Here is a 26,507-nt window from a genome sequence, read left to right on the forward strand (position 1 = left end):
CTGCTTAAATCGCAGTGGATATTAGCACATCGGAGAAAACTTTGATAATTTACGCAGAATTTGTAGCGAAAATAAAAAAAGAGATGGAGATACTTTCAATTAATTTTACTGAATTCACCTGCACCTGCACTTCAGAGTTTCCTCGCGTGCTCCTTCACTGTCATCACGTCCCCCCCCCCCCCCCTTGAGACCACAAGACGCTCGAGGGTAGAGTTACCAAGAGGGGGAGGGGGTCGAGAGACATTGATAAACAGAGAGAGAGAGAGGGAGGGAGGTAGAGAGACACGCAGGGCGAGAGACATTGATAAAGAGAGAGAGAGGTAGAGAGAGAGAGAGAGAGAGACACACACAGGGAGAGAGAGTGGGGAAGGAGAGGGAGGGAGAGACAGAGAGGAGAGAGTGAGGTAGAGAGAGGTAGAGTCCGACAGGGGGAGGTGGTCTCTGTATAGTGGAGCAGCTGAACAAGCTAATGCTAACTAGCCATGTTGCTGTCGCCACCGCTGCTGCTCCTCCCGCCGCTGCTGCTGGTGTGTGTGTGTTAGCGGGCCGCCCTGGACTCCCTATCCGCCCTGAGGTGCATCATGCCCGGCTGGAAGAAGAACATCCCGGCCTGTCTCCAACCGGACCAGGAGGGAGGTAAGACCGAGCGACCGGATCGGACCGAACTGTTCAAGCCGGCGAGCCCCCCCACTCCTCCACCGTGCGTGTGAACGTGTCAGTACCTGTGTGTGTGTGTGCGCGTATTTCTCTGAATGTGTGTTTGACCGAGCGCGTGCACCACCGATCACCGGTGCGGTCTCGCGCAGCGTGGTGTCGAGCTCGCGCACACCGTGAAATTAGTGAAAGTTGGTAACTAACACCGTGAGCGCGTGCGTGTGAATGAGTGTGTGCGTGTCTGTGTGTGTCTGTGTGTGTTTGAATCTGACGCAACGGGTGAGGTAACGGTGACGTTACGGTGGTTTTCATGTTCACGCTGCGCTAACGTGTTCATCGTGACCGGGCGATCACCGGTGACCGGTGGACCGGAGGTAGCCGCCGGGCTGCTAACTGGCTAACCAGCGGTTAAACCGGGCGAGTAGCTGGTCAGCGGAGGGTGTGTGTGTGTGTAGTGTGTGTGTGTGTGTGTGCGTGTGTGTGCGTGCGCGCGCTGCAGCCCCGGTGTCAGTGCGCTCTGTCGGTTCCTCTGGACGTTGACAGCAGCTCCGGTCCCTCTGAGCGGGAGGTGTCGGTTGATCCCGGTTCACCTCCTCACCGTCAGAGTCTCCGGTTCCGGAGGAAAGATTCAAATCTGTAAATCATCTGATAATGAACCAGTCAGTCAAATGTGAGATGAACCTGATGAAGACCATGGTGTGATGAAGAAGAAGCATTTTCAGATTCTTCCTTTACGTGAATACGGTCTTAATTGGAATATGCAGAATTTTTTTCATCTTAGTTGCGTTATGAGCTGATTTCAGATCTGTACTCATCTCTGATGGGGCTCCGCACATTGTCCGTCCAACCCCGAGGGCGACTGTGTGAGTGAGAGCAGGAGATCCTCCGGAGGACGAGCCAGGAGCGAGGGGACGTGTTGAGGACGTGTTGAGGACGTGTTGAGGACGTGTTGAGGACGTGTGTAGCAAACGATGGACTCACAACTGAGAGAAAACAAAAGAATACAAATTTCTCCGGATGAGGAAGAGGAGATTGAGAGGTTCTGGTGATCTGGACCGCCGCTGCCTCCTGCTGCTTCATCCCTCGAGTGTGAGCGGAGAAGCTCTCCCTCTGTGTTCATCTGTGAAGGAAACTCCGGAGGAACTCTGGACGCCATCGTCTCAGGAGTTCATGTCTGAAGACACAAATATACATCTCAATAGCTTCAGACTTACCAGACGGCTACCAGCAGCCTGACGACATGTGGATGTAAACAAGATGGAAAAATATGAAGGAACGGAAGCTTTTGTAAATTAAGAAAGAAAACGAGAGACGAACATTTAACTAAATCCAATTTGAGGTTTAAAAACCAAATAACATCGGAAATAATGATGTGAGTCATAATGCCCCTCTGTAACGTGTACACAGAATAAATGGAATATTCTATTAGCGACTCACGTAAACACCATAATCAAGATGAGTTCTCATTCTGAATAAGTCTGAATATTGGTTCCATGTAATTGTAGTCAGTGGTGTGGAAAAAGCTCTTTTATTCATTCCAGAGTTATTCACCACTTATCTCCTCCGCAGAACCAGGATCCACTCAGAAACTCATTCATATTTTTAAATGAAGATGTTATTGAAAGTTCAAACACAGACATAAGTCAGGGATCGATTCACGTGATCGTAGAACCATCAAAGCTAAGTCACTACTCACTCATAAACACAGACACACAATGAAAAAAGAACAACAACACAATAAAATACACTTTCTCCAGCAGTGGATTACCAAGTTGAACATCAAGTATTGATCAGGCTCAGTGGAGACGTCTCTGAGGAGCTGGGTCATTGTTGTGGACCACTCTTCTTAATGGGGGGGGGGGGGGGGGGGGCGTTTCTTCCCTCAGAGTCGCAGCAGTGTGCGTCCGGTTGTTGTGTCAGAGCCAAAATAATCCATCTCTTTTCTAAAGAGTCCTCGAGCTGCAGCGAGAGGCGACTCAAGCTGCTTTCACACATTAAGCTGACATATCGCAGCGGAATGAACGGAAGATTTATTTTCTCTCAATCAACCGAACGATTAAACGACTCTACGGTGATGAAGCTGGAATTATGAATCATAACTGACTTCAACGATAAGCAAAACACATTTGCTGCTTCAAGCTTCTCAATTTCCGTTGTGGATTTTTGGGAAGAAACTCCGATAATGAGATCACCGTGACGTCACCTGTCGGCCGACGCTTCGAAGCCTTTGTGTTCAGCGCCATCTTGGTTTTTAGAAACCAGAAGTAACCATATTTGGAGGAGCAGTGGGTGGAGCCTTAATGAGAGCCCAATGACCCTGCACGCCCACTTACACCTGCACCCATTGGTTAGTACTAGTTGTCAATCAAACTGTGGTATCGACCCCCCAATACATCCTGTGCTTTATGGTCTGTTTGACTCTAAATGATCATAATTCACTAAATGATCATCAGCTGTTTGAAGAAGACTTGAAACTAGAGACTGAGACATGAACTCCTTCATGTCTATTGACGTTATAAAGTGAGAAGTAGAGTCACTTTCTATAGACCTACAAATACGTTCTGTTACCAGACTGTTGAATCTATGAGGAAAGTTGAAAACTCTCTCTTTCATTATTATCATGACACAAAAACACATCTAGTGTATTAATACACACACCAAAGCAGAACAGTGTGAAAGTCCTATCAGTCGACTTCATGCAGAGTGAAGTGAGGACTCTCTGTCGGGTGGAACCGGGTGAGAAGCAGCTGCATCTCTCATTTACGTGTAAAGTGGAGAATGTGGCCTCGTTGAGTGGAGTTCAAACCTTTTAAACAGGAGCTAAAAATGGTTTGTTGAATCTGACACCACATGTGGAAGCAGAGTACCCCCCCCCCCCGTACGGTTTAGGTGGGTGATGACACGTCGGCTCTGTTCATCGATACCTTTTCAAATCAAATTTCAAATATGAGCAGAATGTGTCTCCTTCAATACAATGTGCAAGGAAACAGGCCACAGGTTTATTCAACTGTAAATACTACACAGATGGCACCAGACACCACAGCAGCTACAAACAGACGCTTGTACCAGTGGACTGTTGCTGGAGATGTGAAGGACGTGTTGCCTCTATTCTACATTAAAGCATTTATGGATTTATAGATGCATCATCAGATTGTGTTTGAATGTTCCAACTAGAAAAGATCCAAACCTCAGTTAAACTAAAGCAAGTTTCAGACATGAAATCAAGACTCTTCCATCTGGACATGTTGTGTAGTTGATGTTTGTGAAGCCACACAACTTCCTCACACCTACAGGAACATGTGGGGAGCATCCAGGCGAGGGGCGGAGCCTGTAGAGCAGCAGGGGCAGAGCCTGTAGAGCAGCAGGAGGCGGGACATGATGTATGAACTCTGCTGTGGAAAGATCAGTGTTGTTGTTTACAGCCCGTCCACACCGGCGTCGGCCCTCATCACCAGAAGATCTGGAACCTCCTCGTGTTTCACAGTGGACGTCTTCATCTTCTACGTGTCCGGCTCCTCTTCTTCATCCTGAGATGTTTGTGTTCTTCTAGTTTCACGTCCGTCACGTGTTAGAAACCTCGTCAACACGTCCACTGGGAGTTTTGCAGACATCTTTCTCACCATGGACCCACTCACAGAACATGTCTGGAGCGACTGACTCACACATTTGGTTTCTCCCACAAGGCCCCTGCCAAACATTTGAGGAAAAGATCCAGACTTCATAGCAGATCAGAAAACAGCCTCAAAAAGTTATGGTTTAAAGATAAAAAACCAAACGTTTTATTTTGTAATATTTCCTGATTTTCTTTTTTAGTTTCTTTTTGGTTTCAGACTCTTGAAAACCCCCAGTCATTTGAAGACACCAACTCAGGCAACAATTGATCGATAAATCAAGATAATAATCATCAAATTAATCAATATTGAAAGTAATTGTTAGTTGCAGCCCGGTCCGGAGCCGGAGTGGGTGTGTTAAATGTTTTTAATCAGACTCGCTTCAGCCCCAGAGGCTGTCGTAAAGATATTTCAGGGTTGATTTAGTGTTGTGTTGTAAACCTGTCTGAGGAGCTCATGGAGAGATAATAATGCAATCTTCAGGTATATGGCTTCAAGGAAAACGGCCGACTCGCTCCTTCACAGCAGGATGTTAGAAAAAAACACAATATAATGAAATGTTAAATACCAAAATCTGAGCAGCAAAACATGTGAAACCTGCAGAACAAGCAGAGAACAGGATACAGTACGAGAGGAAAGCTCACAAAGCAAAGGGAGTAAAAATAGATAACAGGTGAATAATAGATGGACGAACCATCAGAGGCTCAGAGTACTACTGTACACGACTGTAGTAACTGGGATGAAGTCAGGTCTATTTGTATAGTTTGATTTAATACTACGTCTCAATGGATTTTTCAACACTTCAACTCCAACAAGATTAGACATTAGACCGTGAACACGGGAGTTAAACACAGAGAGAGAACGTCATGAGGTGAAATTCAGAGGAACATCTCAGCTCCTGGTGAGCAGCAGGAGACGGAGCTGGAGAAACAGCAGCTTCAGAAACTCAACGGAGAGTCGAGTGGAGTCTGACCTGGAGTTTGACATTTGAATTTGAAGCCGAAGCAAAAATTATAATTTACTTCTCACAATCTGAGTTTTGGCGTAAATTGACTAATTTATCCAACATTAATCTTGTTTTGGACAATCTTTGGTTTCCATTAAATAATAAAGTTAATCAATTAATGATCAGATTCTCAACTAACTTAAATAAATAAATAATCTTGCTGATTAATTGTCCCTTCATTAACTCATTGATTAATTGACTTGTGATAGAATATATACATTTTGTAGTTAAGAACAACTTAAATTAAAAAGAAGAGGCTTTTTAATCTCTTAAGGATTCATGTCACAGGTTCATCAAACTCTGTTGTTGAGCTTCAAACCACTCAGTGGAAACATGGACGCCGCCTCCGGCAGGTTCTAGCTTCTCGGTGATGACGACTGTGTCACGTCCACGACACGTGTTCTCACCTGGTGAGTCCAGAAGGGACGGACACCTGTCCACCCTCAGGCCTCAGGGACAGCCTGTGTTCAGACCCTGTCCTCTGCACGAGCCCCCCCCCCCCCCACAAACACCTTCATCCCAACAGTCGCTGCCGCTCGGTCCGGAGGAGGTGACCACGCTTCATGTGACTCATGTGACTCATGTGACTCATGTGCATATTGAGGAGGGTATTTTTGGACAATCTGTCCGTTCTTTATTAATAATGTATTTGATCATTAGTTCAGGGAATTCAGCCACAGGCTCTTTCACTCCAGAGGAAACGGCTGCAGCTGCTAATTTAACAGATAGAAACCAAACTACATGATTCAGAAGAACAGTCCACACACTGAGCCACTGCATCACCAGGATTCTACCAGTATGAGTTACTGGTAACAAGCAGGGAGTGATGGTTAAGCAGAGAGCTAACATTAAAGAATAAACTGTTCCATTAAATCCATTAAATCTATTAATAAATAAATCCTTAAAGTTAAACAACTATCAAACTGGTCACAGCTTCTCAAATGTGACGACTTTTTGCCCTTTTGTCATTTATGATAAAACATTTCATATTTACTTTATTAATAAATCTGGAAACGTCATCTTGAGCTCAGACTTTGTGACTCAAGCAATTAGTCGGTATATTTTTAACATTTCAAGACTAAACGACAAATTGTAATTTAGTAAAATGGAAATAATCACAAATAAACGTGAACATTATGTTCAATGTGTTGCTGCATCAGACTAAACAGGTTTAACTCATCAACTGCTGTTGTTATGTTTTAAATTAACACACGTAAGATTACTGAAGTCGTGATGAACACACAAGCGTACTGTGTGAGGATGGTACAGTGTGTCTGTGTGTGTGTGTCTGATGATTACAGTGTGTTACTGTGTGTGTGTGTGTGAGACGGCATGACATCATCCCACCGTTTTAAGCTTTTTGACTAAGAAGCAGAGAAAATGGCTCGAACACAAACACTCACCAAGAGACACACACACACGGTAACACACAACGTCACAAACCATTTTCTCTTCAGCCGAAACACACACATACACACAGACACACACCCACCCACCCTGTCCTTTAGGAGATGCTGATGTCAGAACTCTGCTCATCTTTGTCCTCAGGATTATGGAAGTAGACCTGGCTGTGAGTGTGCGTGTGTGTGTGTGTGTGTGTGTGTGTGTGTATCCACATTGCTCAGCTTAGTGTATTATCCCTATCGTCTCTGACACATTTTACCAAGTCTCTCTCTCTCTCTCTCTCTCTCTCTCTCTCTCTCTCTCTCTCTCTCTCTCCTCAGTGTGTGTGTGTCTCTCTCTCTCCTCAGTGTTTGTGTGTGTGTGTGTGTGTCTCTCTCACCAAGTCTCTGGAACAAACTGCTGATTGTGTGTATGTGTCGTTGTGTATAAAACTCTGAGTTTATCCCGTTAAATGTGTGTGTTTTAAGTGTGTGTGTTTGTGTCACAAGGCAGTGCAGTATGGGATCCTGCAGTGCAGTAAACACACACACGAACATCACGTTAGGCAGCTGAACGTTCAGACACCATCACCATCGCAGTTTATATTGTAGACCAACACGTACATGTGTATTACATTGACTGGGTTGACCACGGCTCACAGCGCCACCTAGTGTTGAACCCTGGACTGAGGCTGGAGATGTTCTTGTTCTTTAACATTGTGTGTTTGCGTAAACAACCGGATGCATCGTAAGTGTACTAGTTCACGTACTTTCTGTGCACTACACATGTCACTGGAACATTCCACTAGAGGGCGCACCACAGAACTCTGTACAGCCGATATGACAGCTCCGAAAAGTGAAGCCTCATCATCGCCTCCTGGTGGCTGGCTGCAGCACAGGTCATTAACCTGGCCTCCTCCATGTTAGCAGATGGGACATGGTCCAAACTAAAAACCTAACTAAATAATAAATGTTGCTCAAAGATGGATTCGGTCATTGAAGGTAGTTAAAACAAGGTGACAGCTGAGACTGACTCCTCATTGGTCGAGCACGTTAGTATGTATGAATAGTTAAATGCAAGTATATGAAATATTCAAATGTTATTAGAATGTCAATAATGTTAAAGATGGTAATACGTTTTTTGGAAACACGTGAAGAAGTGTTTGTGTCGTACCGAGCTTTTGTTTCTGTGAAATTATCTCCGGTGCACAAATTGAAAGGAAAGTGATTCCAGAAGCGACAGGAGAACAGATCTGGAGTCAGATCAGTGCTGTCAGCTCCGTCCTCTGCAGGTCTGACAGGCGACCTCTGTGTGAGTCTGCTGAGGAGAAGGCTGCAGCCCGAGGTGAATCCTTCCTCTGCAGACGACTCGTCCCGGGGTCGTTGTTGTGAAAAGAGGAAACTGAGATTTGAGCTGTTTGTGTTTTATTCGCTGATCGTCCTCGAGAGTCGTCTCTGCTGGACGTCCACTGCTGACGAGAGGAGCCACAGAAATAAATCCTCTCCGTTTATAGACAGTTTGTCAAACTGTGGCCTGATGAATATTTAATGTCTTTATGTAAATACACGTTTCTTGATCCTGAGTCAGACTCTACATGTTTGAGTTTTTTTCAAAGTCGTAAATCAAACATCTGCTCTGATTTCAGCTTTGGTTCATTTTCTGTTTAAAATATGTATTTGAGTCTGAATGATTTAATGAAGTGACCTTGAAGGTTTTGTTTTCATCTGCCTTTTGTTTGTGTTTATTTATATCTCAGCAGAATTACAGTAAAAGTGCTGAAGTGATTTGAGGGATGAGGCGTAAAAAAGAGATTTTGATCTGGTTGGATTTTGAAATCACCGTGACTCTGTCAGATAAAAGGTTTTATTTCATGTTCCTCGGTTTCTCAGGAGATCATTTTGGGATCTTCTTGTGAAAACAGAGACGCGTTGATGGAGCAGAGATCTGTGACTTTGTCTTTTGTGTTCTGAGAGCCTTGTTGGTTTGTTCAGTGTGTTGTTGTTCCAGCTCACAACCGGTCGTCCTCTGGCTCTGAGCTGAAATGTCATCGTAATAAAACGAGCCGACAGTCGTGACCAAACAAACGAGCCAGACTCTCACAAATACAAAGAATTTATATGAACGGAGGAAACAGATCCAGGATCAGGATCTGCTTTCCTGTCCTTCATCTGTTACACAAACACACACACACACACACACACACACACACACACACACACACACACACACACACACACACACAGACACAGACACACTCAGCCCTGGGCAGCGTCCAGGTGGAGAGTCAGGCTGCTGGCATCATACACACACTCATTTTCTACTTGGATAAACCCAGCAGGACACACTGACACCAAACATTTAATAACACACGCTGTCTCTCTCTCTCACACAAACACACACAGACACACAGACACACAGACACACACGGACACACACGTGTCTCAGTGTGTCTCTAACAGTCCAGCAGTTGGTCTGACACTGACACCTGCTGAGAAGTGAGAATTTCCACTGTTTCATCTGATCTATTATATCCATGACTGATGTGTGTGTGTTTGTGTGTGTGTTTGCGTCAAGCTCACACTCATGTACGTTGTGTATTTATCTTATCCCAACGCGTGAGGAAGCAGAACAATCATCAATAGATCCCTGACTACTGACCCCAGGTCCTGGGACCCAAGTCCAAACTGGGGACAGGGACTGAGAGCATCAGTTGGACCCGGGGACTCACATTCTAAGAGGGCATTTAGACTGAAGGCCTCAATAGGTCCCGAGGACCCAAGGACTTAAAGGTGCCCAGGGACCCTCAGCTCCAGCAGGTTCCCAGGGACCCTCAGCTCCAGCAGGTTCCCAGGGACCCTCAGCTCCAGCAGGTTCCCAGGGACCCACCGCTCCAGCAGGTTCCCAGGGCCCCAGCAGGTTCCCAGGCGTTAGGAGAGTCTAAGGACTCGCGGCTGCAGGGAGCCCAGTCCCCAGAAGCTTTTGCAGGACCCAGTATCTGAGTGAGGCCCAGGGACCAGAACCTAATCAGGGTCCAGGGAGTTGAGGCTCGTTTCCATCAAACTGCTATGAATTTGTTTCCACTGGGACTTTGTCGTCACCTTGAATTGTGCGTCACTTTGACTCTGATGCTGTGGATCCAGTCGACCGGAGACATTTTGTCCATTGGATCAATTTGTGTCCTTTAGTTTGTCCAGATGTTGTCCAGCTGTTTGTCCTTTTCTCTGGTTAGACCGAGCCTGCAGGGAACCAATGGAAGTCGATGCAGTGTGTGTGTGTTTGTGTGTGAGTGTGTCCATGTGTGTGTATTTCCATGTGTCCATTAAGAATCAAGGTCAGTCACTCAGCAGTCCATTAAGACCCTGGCTTCACTCGTCCGTCTCTTTTGTTCTGTTTGTTTCTAGGTCTCTCTCTCTGTCTGTCTCACTGTCCTTCAGGCTTCATCAATCACTGTCTCTCTCCCTGTGTCCCGGTGTCCCTGTGTCCCGGTGTCCCGGTGTCCCGGTGTCCCTGTGTCCCTGTGTCCCTGTGTCCCTGTGTCCCTGTGTCCCTGTGTCCCTGTGTCCCTGTGTCCCGGTGTCCCGGTGTCCCTGTGTCCCTGTGTCCCGGTGTCCCTGTGTCCCGGTGTCCCTGTGTCCCGGTGTCCCGGTGTCCCTGTGTCCCTGTGTCCCTGTGTCCCTGTGTCCCGGTGTCCCGGTGTCCCTGTGTCCCGGTGTCCCGGTGTCCCTGTGTCCCGGTGTCCCGGTGTCCCGGTGAGTCCTGGGTAGATGTCAGTCCCACTTCGACCTCTGAAGCTCAAGCAAGTTCCGTTCTCTCCCCTGAACGCAGCTGATGTGTTTCTCTGAGCGACCAGGAGGGGGAGCTGGAGGATAGAGTGAGTGTGCGTTTTGAAGTGAAGCGAGGAGAATTAGATTATACACACACCACCGAGGCGTCCAATCAGGTTGCAGAGCTGCAGAAGCCTCAGAGCGATATGCAAATGAGCCCACATTTTTAGCAGCAACACACTCTCTCTCTCTCTCTCTCTCTCTCTCTCTCTCTTTCTCCCTCTCTCTCTCTCTCTAAGTGAATGGGACTCGACCATCTGCCCGACTGTCAGCTCTGTCAGTTCGAGGCGTTGGTTAGACACGTCGAGGGGCGTTGACGCCCTCGGGGACGTCTGACAGGTGAGGGAGGCGGAGTCGGGCCTCCTGCTGTGAGGGCTCGGCTTGGATTCTGCAAGCCGTCGTTTCCTCCATCTTTTATTTTCAGCCGCACGGTCGTGTCACAAAGACGAGAAAGAGACCGAAGAGAGAACGTGAGGGAGAGAGTCGATAAAGATTTGTCGTCAGAGTTTAAAGATTCAATCATCAGTGATCAATCATTATTTATCTGGTGTGTGTGTGTGTGTTTTGTTGTCTGTCATATTTGCATCGGCATTTTTCATCTGTCAGGCCAGTGTAACGTGAAGTGAGGAAGTGACCTGGGTCAGACTTCAACACACACACACACACACACACACACACACACACACACACACACACACACACACACACACACACACACACACACACACACACACACCCTAAACTGTCACTGTACACCCTGCAGACCAGCTGTCAATCACTGTTGCTGTCAGAGGTCAGAGTTCACAGAGGTTCACTGTGTGTGAATGTGTTTCATCTGACCTCAGGACACATGAACGTTGTGTGTGTGTCCTGTGTGTATGTGTGTTTCCTGCGTGTGTATGTGTGTGTTTGAGCAGCTGAGCCTGGCTGACCGACTACATTAAGCTCTTGTTCTCGTGCTTCCGTCGTGTCGACTCTGATCTGGACTCTGGTCTGGACTCTGGTCTGGACTCTGGTCTGGACTCTGGTCTGATCTGGACTCTGATCTGGACTCTGATCTGGACTCTGGTCTTGACTCTGATCTGGACTCTGATCTGGACTCTGATCTGGACTCTGGTCTTGACTCTGGTCTTGACTCTGATCTGGACTCTGGCAGAGGAGACAGAGAAGTTGGTTGTGAATCTGTGGAGCTTGGTGTTCTGGACTCGGTGGCGTCTTTGTGTTCAGGATCAGACGCTGGTTTCCTCTCTGCCTGTGTGATGATGATGATGATGATGATGATGATGATGATGATGATGATGAGATGTTCTCCAGGCCTCTGATCACACTCGTCTCCTCGTGCCAGTTTGCTGTTGGTTCTGCCAACACGTTGTGTCGGGGATGAACCACGTGGGTTAGTGCCGGCTGCCATCAGAGCCCCAGTGGGGCAACTCACTGGGATCAAGAGAAACAAGTTGGGGGGGGGGGGGGGGGTGTTGTTGGGTTTGATATTTTAGTTGTTGTAATCTTTATTTAATCAGAGTCTCATTGAGATTAAGATCTGACAACAAGAACAATCAGAGAAACACAATCAACAAAACAAAGACGACACATTTACACAGCTCCAAAAATCTAAAGAAACAAGAAGAAGACATTTGAGACGTTTTCAGAGATGAACTCTGCGTCCTCAACATGTCCACTTTCTCTCCTGTCCTCCCCTCGCTTCCTCTTTCCTAGTTTCACCTCCTCTCCCTCCTCTGTCCTCTCTGCTCTCCGAGCTCTCGCCCCCTTTTTCCTCGTTTCCTTCTCTTCTCATCTCCTGCTCTCGTTTCTTTCCTCTCTCATCCCCTCATCCTCTTTTAGTCTCCTGGATTATTCTCCTCTCCTCTGTTTAAGGTTTCTTTTCCTTTGCTATTCCCTTGCTTTATGTTCTATTGTTGCTCCTAGTGTACTCTCTCCTCTCCTTCCCTGGCTTCCATTCCTAGTTTCACCTCCTCACCATCATTCATTCGTTTCCTTTCCTTTTGATCCCCTCCATTCATTGTCTTGTCTCTTGTCTTTGTCTACTTTCCTCTTTTTCGTAATTTCCTTTCCTTGCTCCTCTCCTTCTCTCCTCTCTTCCTCTGTCCTAGTTTCACCTTCTCTCCCTTCTTTCATCATATCCTCTCCATCCTCCTCTCCCCTCCCTGTCACCTCCACTAGTCCCCCCTTTCTTTTCCTTTCATCACCTTACATCCCCCCCTTTTCCTCTTTCTCCAGATATTTGCTTTCCTCTTATTCCCTCTCTTCCTCTCCTCGTCTCCTCTCCTCGCTCCCAGTGCTCAATTACAGACCACGCTCTGGAATTCACACACACACACACACACACACACTATCCCCTCCCCCTTGCTGGAATGAGGGATGAAGAGGAGGAGGAGGAGGAGAGGAAGAAAGAAACAGCAAATTTGGACAGAGAAAAGAGGAAGGAAGGAAAACAAAGGATGCAACAAAGGAAGGAAGGAGCTAATGAAGGAATAAAAGCTCCTCTCTGCTGACTCTTCAAGTGCACGGAAACAGTACGCACGCACGCACACACACCACACACCACACACCACACACACACACACACACACACACACACACACACACACACACACACACACACACTCAAGCTTTGCTCACTCGCTGCTCTCGCCCTCTAACACAGCACTCCTGCATCGCAAAGCTCTATTGTGTGTGTGTGTGTGTGTGTGTGTGTGTGAGGAAGAAAGAGAGAGAAAAAGAGAGAGAGAGAGAGAGCTCAGTGATTGGCTGAGCTGGGCTAGATGCACCAACAGCTGAAAGAAGTGGCCGGGAACGGAGGAGGAGGAGAGGGAGAGAGAGAGGAGGCTGCAGATAGAGAGAGCGAGAGAGGAGAGAATACAAAGAACATGTGAGTGAGTTAGTGTGTGTTAAATGCTTGCTGATGTGTGACTGTGTGTGTGTGTGTGTGTGTGTGTGAGACATCCAGAGGTGTGTGTGCATGTGCAGAAGCGAGGAGGAGGAAACCTGATCTCACTCTCGCTCCCTCTCTCTGTGGAATAACGCTTTCCGTCAGCTCTCGTCGTTATTCTCCTCGCTGTTAGCTCGTGGTAGCTTAGCCTGGCCCAGTTCGGTTCGGCCAGGCCCGGCCCGGCTCGGACCGGCTGAGGATGGAGCGGTTCCTGGCTCTGCTGCGTCTGCTGAGCAGGAGGAGGCGAGGGAGGAGGTACCGGGCCGACGACGACTACCAGGAAGGATATGAGGACGTTTACTACTACACCAGCAAGTACAACACACACCTACTGAGTGAGTCCCATAGAGAAACACTGACTGAGAGAGAGAGAGAGAGAGGGAGAGGGAGGGGAGGGACGGGGGCTTTGTTTTATTGTCTCGTGCGGGCGAGCGAGGAGCTTATCAACAGATTATGACGAAGACATCCTGAGTCAGTGTGTCAGGTTTTCTATTATAGATGAAGGTCGTTAGCAAAACGCTGCTCGGTTACACACACAGACACACACAGACACACAAAGCCACACACTCAGGTATCCAGGTGACAGGGGGCCAGGTGGTTTGTGGGTAATAACAAGGAGGCGTTGACTGGAATGTGGACGATGTGGCCGCCTCTCTGACTCCAGCTGGAGCTTCGACTTCAGAACCTGGAAACTGAAAACTTCCTCCTCTTCTTTTGTCTCTCTCTCTGTGTTTCCAAAGCCCAGAACTCAATAATCTGAGTTTTAGGTCTGAACAAGTCTGAAATATGTTCAAATATATCCCAGTAGGTCTTAGATATGTTCAGATAGGTCTTTATGATGCTTTAAAATGATACAGCTGTAACTGAAATACACACAAAACTGAATCTGATCTTCTTTAAACAGAATTGTCTCTGCTCACTCGTCTTCTCTGTGGTAAAGACTCTGATGTCCACTGTCTCTGCAGTCTGGTGTGTCCAGGTTTAATCAGTCATATTTCCTCGGCTGATTTTCATAATTGTGTAGAATTTGGTGCTGATCTTTATTGTCGTTCCCTGAACCATGGCGTTTATGTTCTCACCTCTGAGTCTGTTTGTAAGAATCACCTGAAACGGATTATCATGCATCTTGGTGGAAGGAAGTGGGTCAGAGAAGAACTGATCCAGGAACAGATCGAGAACGTTTTCATCATTTTCACTGATTTCACTGAGAATAATTCATGGACCTGGATGAAACCGTTATGGGCCTGATGTTCAGGAGCGTGTGTAGTTTGCTGCAGCCTGATTGGATTAAAGGAAGTTGGTTTAGGTTGGAGTTCTTCTGAGTGACCTTCTGATTATTGTTGTTCTTGAGCAGAACAACACAGTGAAGAGTAAAATATATGAGTCTCTGATTTTCCTGTCGACTCTTCAGGACAAATAATTCATTCAGGTTCTCAGACCACGTCCTGTTTTCTTTAATATCTTTACTATAACATTTAGATCCTCATGTGAGAGGTGGTGGGGCCTTGGCGGAGGGATACGTTCGACAGAGTGGAATCGTGTTAGAATCTGCTCTACATGCTCTACATGTGAAGCTGCTCTGTGCGGTTCCTGTTTCTCTGCTGCCTCACACGATAACGTGTTCTGTGGTGAAATGAGATTCAGGAACGTTTTGGATTCCGCGGTTGAACTCCGGTTCACAGCTCGGCGTTCGGTCTCTGGAGAAATCTCCGGCAGGACTCAACTCGCATTCGACTAAACTGTTTACTCTGATGAACGTGTTTGTGAGATAAGAGATTCACTTTGAGGTCTCACATGATCGGGAGCGGAGCTGGACTCAGCGTGGACCGGAGGGGCTTCTTTTCAGTTCATCAGTTCTCTCGTCTGCAGATTGTTTTCTTTAGGTTTGACAATTAAATGTCAGAACTTAGTTTGAAAGCTCTGATGATCTTCAAATGGCTCCGGTCTCACTTCACTCTGACGTGAGGAATCAAAACATCAAATCCTCAGGAAGCAGCAGAGCACTGATCTAAATATATTAGCAGTTTTCCTCCCGTCGCTTAGTAAAGAGTCTGCAGAATGTGTGAAGGAGCTGATGTCATAACACAGCATGAGTTACTCCTCACAATTTGAACAGGTGAGATTAATGACGATTCAAAGGTGAGAAAAAGAAAAAGAACAAAAGAATAAAAGTATCTCAGGATGAAGAGTAGAGCAGGTAGAAGAGAGTGATGTCAGGAGAACTGATAAGAGCTGAAACCTTTGTCCATGTGCTTTAAACACACACCCGTGATTTATACGTTGAATGAGCGTCTGTTGATATTTGTGGAAACTAATTTAACATCATTTATTTAAACCAACATATTTGTATGTGGGTGTGTTTATGTGCTAATAACCGACATTCAACTGTTTTATTAGTGTGTGAAAAATAGTTGAATATTCTTGCGTGTGTGTGTGTCAGAGCTGCCAAGAAACATTTCCTACAGCAACCAGCGAACTTTTGTGTTTGTGTGTTTGTGTGTGTTCGTGTGTGTGTGTGTGTGTGTGTGTGTGTGTGTGTGTGTGTGTGTGTGTGTGTGTGTGTGTGTGTGTGTGTGTGTGTGTGTGTGTGTGTGTGTGTGTGTGTGTGTGTGTGTGTGTGTGTGTGTGTGTGTGTGTGTGTGTGTGTGTGTGTGTGTGTGTGTGTAGCACAGCGTGTGATTCTATACGAAGGCTTTTTAAGGACGGTTGACTGGCCAACCCCTGGTTCACTGTTCCTCTTGTCACTAGGCTCTGATTTAATCTGCTTCCTGTGACTCTCCTAACACTGAATCCACTTTGTCATTCTTTAAATTCATTTACAGGCGTTTTGTCGTCAGTAGATTTTTCTCCAGGTGAAGAGTTTCCCTCTGATGGGTTCGTATCATGACTCCATGAACCTGAGAAATCAAACCCTGCTCTACTCTAATCTATATCTACTCTATATAAAGAACCTGAAGAACCTTTTCTGATCGACACAGCTTTGCTCACTATGGTTCATTTTGATTGATTAGCCTTGTGATAGGTCCACGTGAGCGCCCTCTGCTGGGGGTCAAGGCTCAGGGTGGATTTCATACTGTTACCCTCCTTATCAACGTTATTCAGTTTGTGTCTGTTAAAGGCGTTGGTCCTCTGGCCCCGCCTCCCTTAGTGATGTCACCTGTATCCCACCTGTAGGCGCCTCCTTTCCAACCAGACGGCTGCCCCCCCGCCCGCCTCCTCCACCTCCCGCGCTCGCTGATCTCATTACATGTTGAAACATTCTGATGCATACATTAGCACATTGATGAGGAGAAACTGTGTCTTGTGTTGAACGCTGAGCTCAGACCAGTGCAGTTCTCACACTAATTAATGCTTTAAATAAGGTTAATTTACATAACTGGTCCTGTGTTCAACATGATGGAGACAAAGCGGAGGATGAGGAGCGGAGGGAGGGAGGGACCTCTGATTTCACACCTTGTTATGATGAGAACATGATGAAACATGGAGGAGGCTCTGTGACGCTCCAGGTGAACCAAGGCAGTCGATGGGAGCAGCTGAGACCAGTTGACCAATCCACTCTCCCTGGATTTATCACATGGTTAAAGGAAAATGTTGATCTCGAGCTGTGTTTGAGACCCCCGCCCCCCCGCTGGAACAAACATCTTATATTTCCTCAGTTTGTCTGGACTCTGCAGCCGCTCTGTCCCTCGTCTCCCACATTCAGCCGCGTCGCTCTGGATTATCTTCAGAGACAGAAACAGGAAAGTGGAGCACGAATCTGCACCAGTTCAGATTAATTAACGCGTCGGGACTCTGAGGACGTCTCCCTCATCATTTGGTTCTGATGTTTAATTAGTTTTCTCAATTTAAAGAACAAATGTTTCCTCTTTTTCGCCTCTGATTCCTCATTTCAGAGGATTAGGAACGAGTTGAAAACACGTCCGGGTGCAGTGGAGTCAGTTTATTAAAATCACCAAAATGAAACTCAGGCTAAAGTCTTCACTCTAAATCAACACACAATGAGATTGTGTTTGTGTTGTGGTTTGTCACGTTTGAAAATCGTTACACCTCCAACACGAGAGCACTTTATCAGAACCGACGAGCCAAGTTAAAGTAATTAAAACCTCTAATTTGTGGATTTAACTGAATTGTTAGATTGATAGTCTGGGTTTAGGTGTCTATGATTAATCAGCTGGAAGTGAGGTAACAGCTTGTGTTTAAATCAGAAACTGTAGTTGCATTAAATGTTACACAAAATGTGGAAACAGTAAATTCCTGTCAGTTTGATTCAGTGTCTTGAAAACATCGTACAACATACACAAAGTAGAAAGTATTGTGGACTTTATACATCGTGCTGTAATTAGGACTTTTTATTCTTTTATCCATCATAATTCTCCCTGATTTAAATGTTTATCTTGTATTTCTATAAAGTGTTGATGAGCTTAAACATCAGTTTGATTCATTGGTTTTAATGTTCTCTCTTTATTTTGTACAATATTCTTTTATATTTTGTAAAATATGAATTTGAATTCACTCTGATACTGAGGAAAACTTAAAAACGTGAGTATTCTCAGTGAAGTTGATTCCACTTCCTGTCGTTTGTACATTATCTCTCTGTGTGAACATTGTGTGTGTCACAAACGTTGTGTTAACGTGCAGCGACTTATTTTCTCTCCCCTGAGTGATGATCTGAAGTGTTCGTGGTTTTGTTGATCACAGCTCTATCACTTTGTCCCATCTGCTGCTCACACACACACTCACACACAGACACACACTCTCACACACACACACATGAAACGCGTCAGTCTGACTGTGACTGTTGGCGCTAATTAAAGGTTTACACATCCGTCCTCTGCTCTCACAGACTCTGGAACAGTGTTATTAGCACTCTGAGTGTGTGTGTCTGTGTGTGTGTCTGTGTTTGAGCGTGTGTGTGCACTTACATAAGGAGATGTCACGGTGACTCAAACCCACGAGTTTAACTTTGCGCTGGGGGTGTTGACGAAGACACACACATAGTTAGTGCTGCACTTTGATTTGGTTATTTTGAAATGCTGAAGCCTTTGATAACCTGTAGTGTGTTTGTCTGTGTGTGACCGTGTGTGTGTCTGTGTGTGACCGTGTGTGTGTGTGTGTGTGTGTGTGTGTGTGTGTGTGTGTGTGTGTGTGTGTGTGTGTGTGTGTGTGTGTGTGTGTGTGTGTGTGTGTGTGTGTGTGTGTGTGTGTGTGTGTGTGTGTGTGTGTGTGTGTGTGTGTGTGTGTACGCTTCTTTCATCTCTCAAAATCACTCTTTGTGCGATGCAGGGTTGGTCTCTCCCCTCAATTATTCATCAGCTTGTTTCCATGGAAACAGCTGCAGCCGTGTGTGGGTCTGTGTGCGTGTGTGTGATTCAGGGTGGGGGGGGGGGGGTGGAGGGTTGGTCGTTAGATTTCACGGCAGGGGGGAGGGGCTTCATCAGCTCATTAATTTGTGTTATTACCTCTGATGGTCACACTGGAACGACTGATGACCTCATCACCTCTGAGCGAATAGAAACGTTTCTCAGGAACGTTCATGTGGTTCAGAGGTTCATGGTCCACAGAGGATCGACCCCACGTCTCCTCTGAGTGGTCCTGCAGCGCCACCACGAGGCTGATTAGTTATAATGCCAGATCACTGAAGTTTTTAATTCGAGAGAAACATCCCAGTTTATCAGCAGTAGCAGTATTAGTTGAGGTTAAGTAATAAGCAGTAATAATAGAGGTTGTTGTGATATTAGTATTTATGGTAGCTGTTGTTATCAATGATGGTTTATTATGTTTAATAGTATTGTTAATATTAGTTTTACTAGTAATTATGTTGCAGTTCTAGAAGTTCTATTGGAGTTTTGGTAGTATGACCAGTTGCAGTATTACCTGAAGCAGCAGTAGTACTCGTAGTAACAGCAGTATTTGTTTTAAATGTTATTTTTGTGGAAGCATCAACAGCAGATATTAGCAGTAGTAGCATTTGTTAATTTTTTGCAGTATTAGAAGCAGTAATATTAATAGTTTGGAGGGAAACCTGATGACAGTACATACCTGGTTGTGTGTCAGTACATTGTGCTGCCGTGTTGTCTCCAGCAGGGGGCGTGGCAGTCTCACAGTGGAGCAGAGGGCCTGTGTGGCCAGGAGGGGGCAGCACGGAGCAGAGAACAAGACGTTACTACAGAGTGACGTCAGAGAGGAGCGGTGGTCCAGAGACATTAAGAGAGAGAGAGACCTGCAGACATGATGACGTCACTAATACACATTTATCACACAGGTCTGAGCCCTTCCTGCTCACAGGCCACGCCCCCTCTGTTAGCCACTCACGTCACAGGAAACCCCTACTCGGTTTTTATTGGATGAAACATTACAATTACTGTGATTATTATACTTTGATTTATAATAATACAATTGATATTATGATATTTATCAAACGCATTTATTTGGACTTTATTTATATATATATTATAATAACATATCTATTTAAAAAGAGAACAGATCTGATCTTTTCAGTTCTACGTTCTGTTTCTACGTGGGCTCCATCCTTCCTCCCTTGAATTCACTTATTGTTCCTCTTCTTCTTCCACTTCATTTATTCCTTTCATTCATCCTTTTTCCTTCGTCACTATCCTTCCATTTTTCTCTTCTTCTTTCATCACTCTTTCAATAACCCCACTCTTGTATCTTCCATCCACCCCCCTCTCTCTTTCTCTCTCTCTCTTCCTCTCTCTCTATCCATCCATCCCTCAATCCCTCCCTTCAACCATCCATCCCCATCCCTCCGTCCACCCCCCCCTTGCCACCTCCATTATCCGTCTCTCCCTCCATCCAGCTGCACGGAAACCCATTACAAATCTGTGGCGAGATAGAGCTCCCTCCTCCTCCTCCTCCTCTTCATCCTCTAATCTGCGCAGACTCTGCCTCCCCCCTCCCCCCTTTCCTCCATCCCTCCCTCCTCCTCCACTGCCTCATTTTATGGAGCAGCTTCACATCTGCAGCGCTCCCTCTCTCTCTCCATCATGGCTCACGTTTGAGGAGGTCGTTCGTCCATCACTCCGTCGCGCACAGAGGAGGAGAAGGGAGGAGGAAGAGGAGGAGGAGGTGTAGTTTGTGGAGGCTGCATCTGCATGGCGCTGGGGGGGAGGCGACGCTCGGCTCAGCTTCACCATGATCGCCGTTTCGTTTAAATGTCGCTGCCAGATCCTGCGCAGGGTGAACAAAGGTAGAGCGACATAGACGAAGACTGGGAGAGAGAGAGAGAGAGAGCGAAAGAGAGGGAGGGAGAGAGAGAGAGGGAGATGCTGGATGTATGTGATGGAGGGCTTAGCATGTTTGCATGTGGAACATACGTGTGTGTGTCTGCATGGTCGAACGGGATTTGGTTCAATGTCAGCAACATTGAAATAGAGAGAGGGCAGGGTGTTTATGACCAGAGCCAGCTGTGTGTGTGTTTGTGTGTGAGTGTGTGTGTTTGTGGAAATGATCTCTGATGGATTCATTCAGTCGATGGCTGCAGGTATCTTTGGATGAGAGATAGTGTGAGCGAGAGAGAGAGAGAGAGAGAGAGAGAGCGCATCTTATTTTCATGAATGTAGTATTGATGGTTTGTTTTTATCAAGGACGAGCGAGCACAGAACAGACAGGAGAGCAAAGAGAGAGAGAGAGAGAGAGAGGTTTATAATCACGTCAGTTTGAAGCTTCACACGTTTGTGACGTGATCGTAGAAGTTTTCAGATTCTTAAGTTAAATCTAAAGTCACATGTGTAGAATTTTACCAGAGTAAAAGCTTGTTTTTTAAAGGGATGTCACCAAAATAAAAGTATTTATTCTGACAGCAATCAGTTTTAAAGATGATTCATTAAAGATCATTTTCACTGCTCACATGTGAATATTTTTCGGACTCACTTGGAAATAATTCATTCGATTTGTTGTTTAAAATCTTTTGTCATGTAAAAAAACAAATATTTTGAAAAATTCAAAGTCTGAAAGACACAAATTATTACAAACAACCCAGGTCATTATTTTATCATTCATTTTCTGCCTCTTTGTGGTCATTCGGTCATGTTGTGTAGGATTGTCTCTTCCATCTTACTGTTGTAGTTTTTTCTCGTTTTGTGTGTTTTTGTGGTAATGTTTTGTTTTCTGCGATCACTGTATTTCAGGCATCTTCTGTTTTGTTGAGGTAGTTTATCTCATTTTTGAAATAGTTTTCTATTTGTTGTCATGTGGTGTTATGGTCTTCAGTGTGTTGGTCATTGCTCTGATCCAGGAGCAGCCGTGGCTCCCTGGGCCTTTTCAACCTGTTCAGTAATTGTTCATTTATTGTCAGATAATAAAAATAATGAATATTAATAAAAAGATTCATTACATCTGATCATTTCATAGAATTATTCTAGTCATCTGTATTGGAGTAATCGAGTTCAAGCACCTGTAGGTTTACTGGGCATTAGTTGTGTTGACCTGTAGTGTTTGTGGTATCTGAGCAGTGATGTGTGTGTTTGTTGACCTGACAGATTTAAACATAAAAAATTACCACGTTGCTTCGACCTTGAACTCATCACGATGTGTTCATGTGAACTGTGTGATTTTATCTATCTGTTGTCTGGTCGCTCTCTTGAAGTTTTGTCGATATGTGACAGATCTGGTGAAGGAACCAGAAGCTGTTGTGTAACAAACGTCTGAACGATGAGACGATCAGGACGACGTCTCTCTGCTGTTTTATTTATATGTTAATGTTTTCACTCGTTTTCCCACGACACAACCACAGAACACATTTAAACAGGATCTGAAGAATATCTGAATTTTCACTTATATAATCGCAAATACAATTTTAAGAATAAACAGAATCTGCAGCCGCAATATCCGAGAAGAAAGATGATCTGATCTCGGATGTTTTATTCTTGAGATCATGTTTGTGGAACGTAAACAGTAAATAGTTGTCGCCATCTAAACATATATATATATATTTTTTTGTTCGTATCCCATCTGCTAACGTGGAGCAGGTGGGTGCTTTAACCTATACTGCAGCACGCCACCAGGGGGCGGTGCATACATTTTGGCCTCACTCTTGGGAGCTTCCATGTCTCCATCTCTATTTTCTATAGCTTGTACACTTCAATTGTGTGACCTTGTTTAAATAATCAAAGCTTAATAACAGCAGCTGAAAGTGTATTTTCTTTATATAACGTCCACGACACAGTTGTCGCTCGTAGTGTTGTACAGAAACTGTGTGAGTGTGTGTTGTCGATGGAGAGAAGAGAGAAGAAGAGATTCTGCTGTCCTACATCTGGAGGTGGAGGAGGAGGCTCAGCTTTCATCTTCATTTAGCTATGGTGTGTGTGTCTGTGTGTGTGTGTGTGTGTGTGTGTGTGTTTTCAAAGCCCCATTGTGTTTCTGAGCTGCTCGGCTGCTGGAACCAAACAGAGGAGAAAGATCTGGAGCAGATTAGAATAAAGGAGAACAGAATAAAATGGAACCATGAAACAGAACCAAACCGAACAAAGTTGGACGAAGCAACACAAACTGATTCCGCTGCAGATTAACTTAAACTTAAAGTGTTGTTCAGTTTGAATCGCCTGCTCTTACCTGGAGAAACCACCTGAAGTCCTGGAGAGAGACCGAGGTTCAATATGAACCTGCTGCAAACCAGGATGAGCTCTGGTTTCATTGAACTGGTCGAGCTTCCTCACTGGTTACCGTGTGGAACCAGCTTCAGGAAGTGGCAGGTTCAGAATCAGTGCACGGAACTGATGGAGGTTTTTAATGGTGTTTTTAGCCAGTTTGGGGCGACGCACCAGTCGGAGAACCTGGTGGAGCTTCAGACACATTGTGTGTGTGTGTGTGTGTGTGTAGTACTAACGTGCGTTGTCTGTTTGTGTTTCAGATGAGGGGCCGTACAGCAAGCACTCCACCGGGCCCAGACCTCCAGATGGAGCGCTGGCCATCCGGAGGCAGAGCATCCCGGGTAACGCACCTTTATGTTCTTCTCACTTTGCTCTGACGCTTGTTGTCGTCACTCCACTTGTGAGTCGACAGATGAGTCTGCTGCTGCTTCCTGTTTCCTGTGTGCGACCTGCAGCCGCTGGTTATCTCCTCACACCTGGAGACCTGTTCTCAGCTTTCATCTGAACAAACAGAACCGACCGAGCTGAAACTCGAGGAGACAGTGAGATGACTGTGATCACTGTTTCTACAAGAAATAATACAAATCATATAAACCTAGTCATTTATAGAAACTGTCTCAGCTCCAGAAACCACCTCTGATCCTCTTCAGAGTTTGAAACCCACTGATTCAGGCTCAGAGTAAAACTAGAGTCGTAGTAAAATGTAAATTCATGTGCGACTCTTGTGTTTGGCTTCATCTTCCCTCAGCGTAAACTGAGCGTGTCAGTTTTTGAGGTTTCTGCTCCGTCACTGGTTCATCCAACGGTTTGTTGTTTTCTGGGTCAAGATTAAATGAATGTTCTCAGACGGTGACTCAGCGCTGGTGTTTGATTAAAAGGTGAAAGGGACCCGGTGAAGCCTCAGAGGAGGAGGAGCAGAGACGAGGGAGACGCTGATGGTCACTTCCCAAGATCGAACGTCTCCATCCTCAAAGTGGAGAATCTCTCCTGATAAATATTCACTCAGACATTTTGATAAAATCCTGTTTTCACCAGACGAGCTGTCACATCACGTCGTGAACCGGCTCCTCTCTCTCAGTCGGCTGCTTCTGCTTCTGAATATTTCAGCTGTTTGATGAAATATAGATGATGACTTCACAAACAGAAGATGACTTCACTTCCCTCTGTGTCGGGTTATTATTCTATTTCTCTGGAGCTCTGAGGCTTCTGCTGTGAATCGATGACAGAACACGGCGACTGATCCTTCTTCTTGTGACGCAGACGAGTTCCGGGGCTGCTCGGTGGTGGAGCTGATGAAGAAGGAGGGCACCACGCTCGGACTGACGGTGTCGGGCGGCATCGACAAAGATGGGAAACCCCGGGTATCAAACCTGCGGCAGGGAGGCGTCGCGGCCAGGTAACGTGACGCCTCCTGTTCCACTTTACTCGTTTAGAAATCTTTTGTGGTTTTGTTCTGTTGTGTTGCTCGTGTTGAGGCTGAAGAGCAGAGGAAGTCACTCCTTGTTCAGCCCTGTGAGACAAACTGTGATACACACATCATTTTATTGACTCTGTTTAATTAAATTCTCTTCTGTTGAATCCTAATCTGTTCTCGGTTTCTGACCCACTTCAGGTTTGTTTTGACTCGAGTCCGGGACAAACACTTAAATAATATTTGTTTTGTAACGTTTTGACTCTGTGTGCAGGAGCGACCAGCTGAACGTGGGCGACTACATCCGCGCCGTGAACGGAATCAACCTCTCGAAGTTCAGACACGACGAGATCATCAGCCTGCTGAAGAACGTGGGGGAGCGAGTCGTCCTGGAGGTCGAGTACGAGCTGCCGCCCGTCTGTGAGTCCAGGGACAGTCCCAGTTCAGAGTCTCTCTCAGTTCAATTCTCTAAACCTCAGTAATAAAACTTTATTCATAAAGGATCAAGAGACAAGAGAAAAGAAAATAAGTTAGAACATCACCACCGGCTCCCGACAGTAAACTCACTAGTAGGAAATAGACTGGTTTTAATTCTGATATATTTGTTTGTATCAAATAATGAAACTATAGAATTTAAGATAGAACTCTTCTGTATTCATATTCTGACTAAAGATGTGTCCGTATTAGTTGTATTCTGAGTATTTGACAGAAAGAGAACTCAGAGGAGTTTGTCCAGAGGATAAAAGCTTCAGTGGCTCAGACGTGTTGTTGACGTGTCGATGTCGTGTTGTGTTGCAGCCGTGCAGGGGTCAGGGGTCATGTTCAAGAACGTGGAGGTCACGCTTCACAAAGAAGGAAACAGCTTCGGCTTTGTCATCAGAGGTGAGTGTTGGTCTGTGTGTGTGTGTGTGTTTGTGTGTGTAATAAATACACATTAATGCATGAGTGTGTTGCAGGCGGGGCCCATGAAGACAGGAACAAGTCTCGTCCCATCGTGGTGACGACAATCAGGCAAGGGGGCCCGGCTGACAGGTGAGTGACCTCTGACCTTCTGATCCTTCTGCTTTGAGTAGGATTTCAGCTTTTCTCAATCTGATGTTGGTTTATTAATAATATTCATCATCTACTTATCAATCAGACATTTATTTATTTACTGAAAGTCTTGTTTTCTATCATGAAATCTAAAAACAACATTGAGTGAAGTGCTTTACCAAGAAATTAAATTATGGGATAGTTTAAATAAAATAAAAAACTCATATGCCCTCTTTCCTCTCTCTCTCTCTCTCTCTCTCTCTCTCTCTCTCTCTCTCTCTCTCTCTCTCTCTCCCCCCCCTCTCTCTCTCTCTCTCTCCCTCTCCCTCTCCCTCTCTCTCTCTCTCTCTCTCTCTCTCCCTCTCCCTCTCTCCCTCGCTCTCTCTCTCTCTCTCTCTCTCTCTCCCCCTCTCTCTCTCTCTCTCTCTCTCTCTCTCTCTCTCTCTCTCTCTCTCTCTCTCACTCCCCCTCTCCAGGGAAGGAACCGTCAAACCGGGCGATCGGCTGCTGAGCATCGATGGGATCCGACTCCACGGCAGCTCGCTGTCGGAGGCCATGAGCATCCTGAAGCAGTGCGGCCAGGAGGCGACGCTGCTGCTGGAGTACGACGTGTCAGTGATGGGTCAGTTCCTCCATAATTAACTCTTAATCTCTAATAATCCATAATAAAACAACGTGAGTCAACCGGAGGTGAATCTGCGTAATGAATAAAACAGGACCCGGGATCGAACCCTGTGGAACCACAATGATTCATACTGGAAATAAAATCGATGGGAGAAACCAGTAATAATAATAATAATCATAACTGCTGGTGTGTTTGTGTTTGTCAGACTCGGTGGCCACGGCGTCGGGCCCGCTGCTGGTGGAGGTGGCCAAGGCGTCCGGCTCCAGTCTGGGTGTGGCCCTGTCCACCTCCATGTTCTGCAGCAAGCAGGTCATCATCATCGACAAGGTCAAACCAGCCAGCATAGCAGACAGGTACATGACCTCTGACCTCCTCAACACCTCAGCTCATTTGTCCGACGGCG

At 45.8% G+C, this 26,507-nt stretch overlaps 1 protein-coding gene across 2 annotated transcripts in view; it reads left to right on the top strand.

The window, feature by feature from the left end:
• Positions 1-435: 435 nt before the first annotated feature.
• Positions 436-26,507, top strand: part of grip1 (glutamate receptor interacting protein 1) — a 38,113-nt gene continuing 12,041 nt past the window's right edge. Inside the window, exons 1-8 of one of the 2 annotated variants that reach the window (XM_062382887.1) lie at positions 436-636; positions 23,297-23,377; positions 24,297-24,432; positions 24,722-24,867; positions 25,246-25,329; positions 25,404-25,479; positions 25,956-26,101; positions 26,310-26,457. In XM_062382887.1, coding sequence (XP_062238871.1) covers positions 582-636; positions 23,297-23,377; positions 24,297-24,432; positions 24,722-24,867; positions 25,246-25,329; positions 25,404-25,479; positions 25,956-26,101; positions 26,310-26,457 — 872 coding nt within the window. In that variant the 5' untranslated portion in view covers positions 436-581. Of the gene's footprint in view, positions 637-13,549; positions 13,764-23,296; positions 23,378-24,296; positions 24,433-24,721; positions 24,868-25,245; positions 25,330-25,403; positions 25,480-25,955; positions 26,102-26,309; positions 26,458-26,507 lie in introns of those variants that run through there. The other variant, XM_062382888.1, reaches the window with a different exon arrangement.

This window comes from Platichthys flesus, chromosome 23 (genome assembly GCF_949316205.1).
Source record: "Platichthys flesus chromosome 23, fPlaFle2.1, whole genome shotgun sequence".
Classification (NCBI taxonomy): domain Eukaryota; kingdom Metazoa; phylum Chordata; class Actinopteri; order Pleuronectiformes; family Pleuronectidae; genus Platichthys; species Platichthys flesus.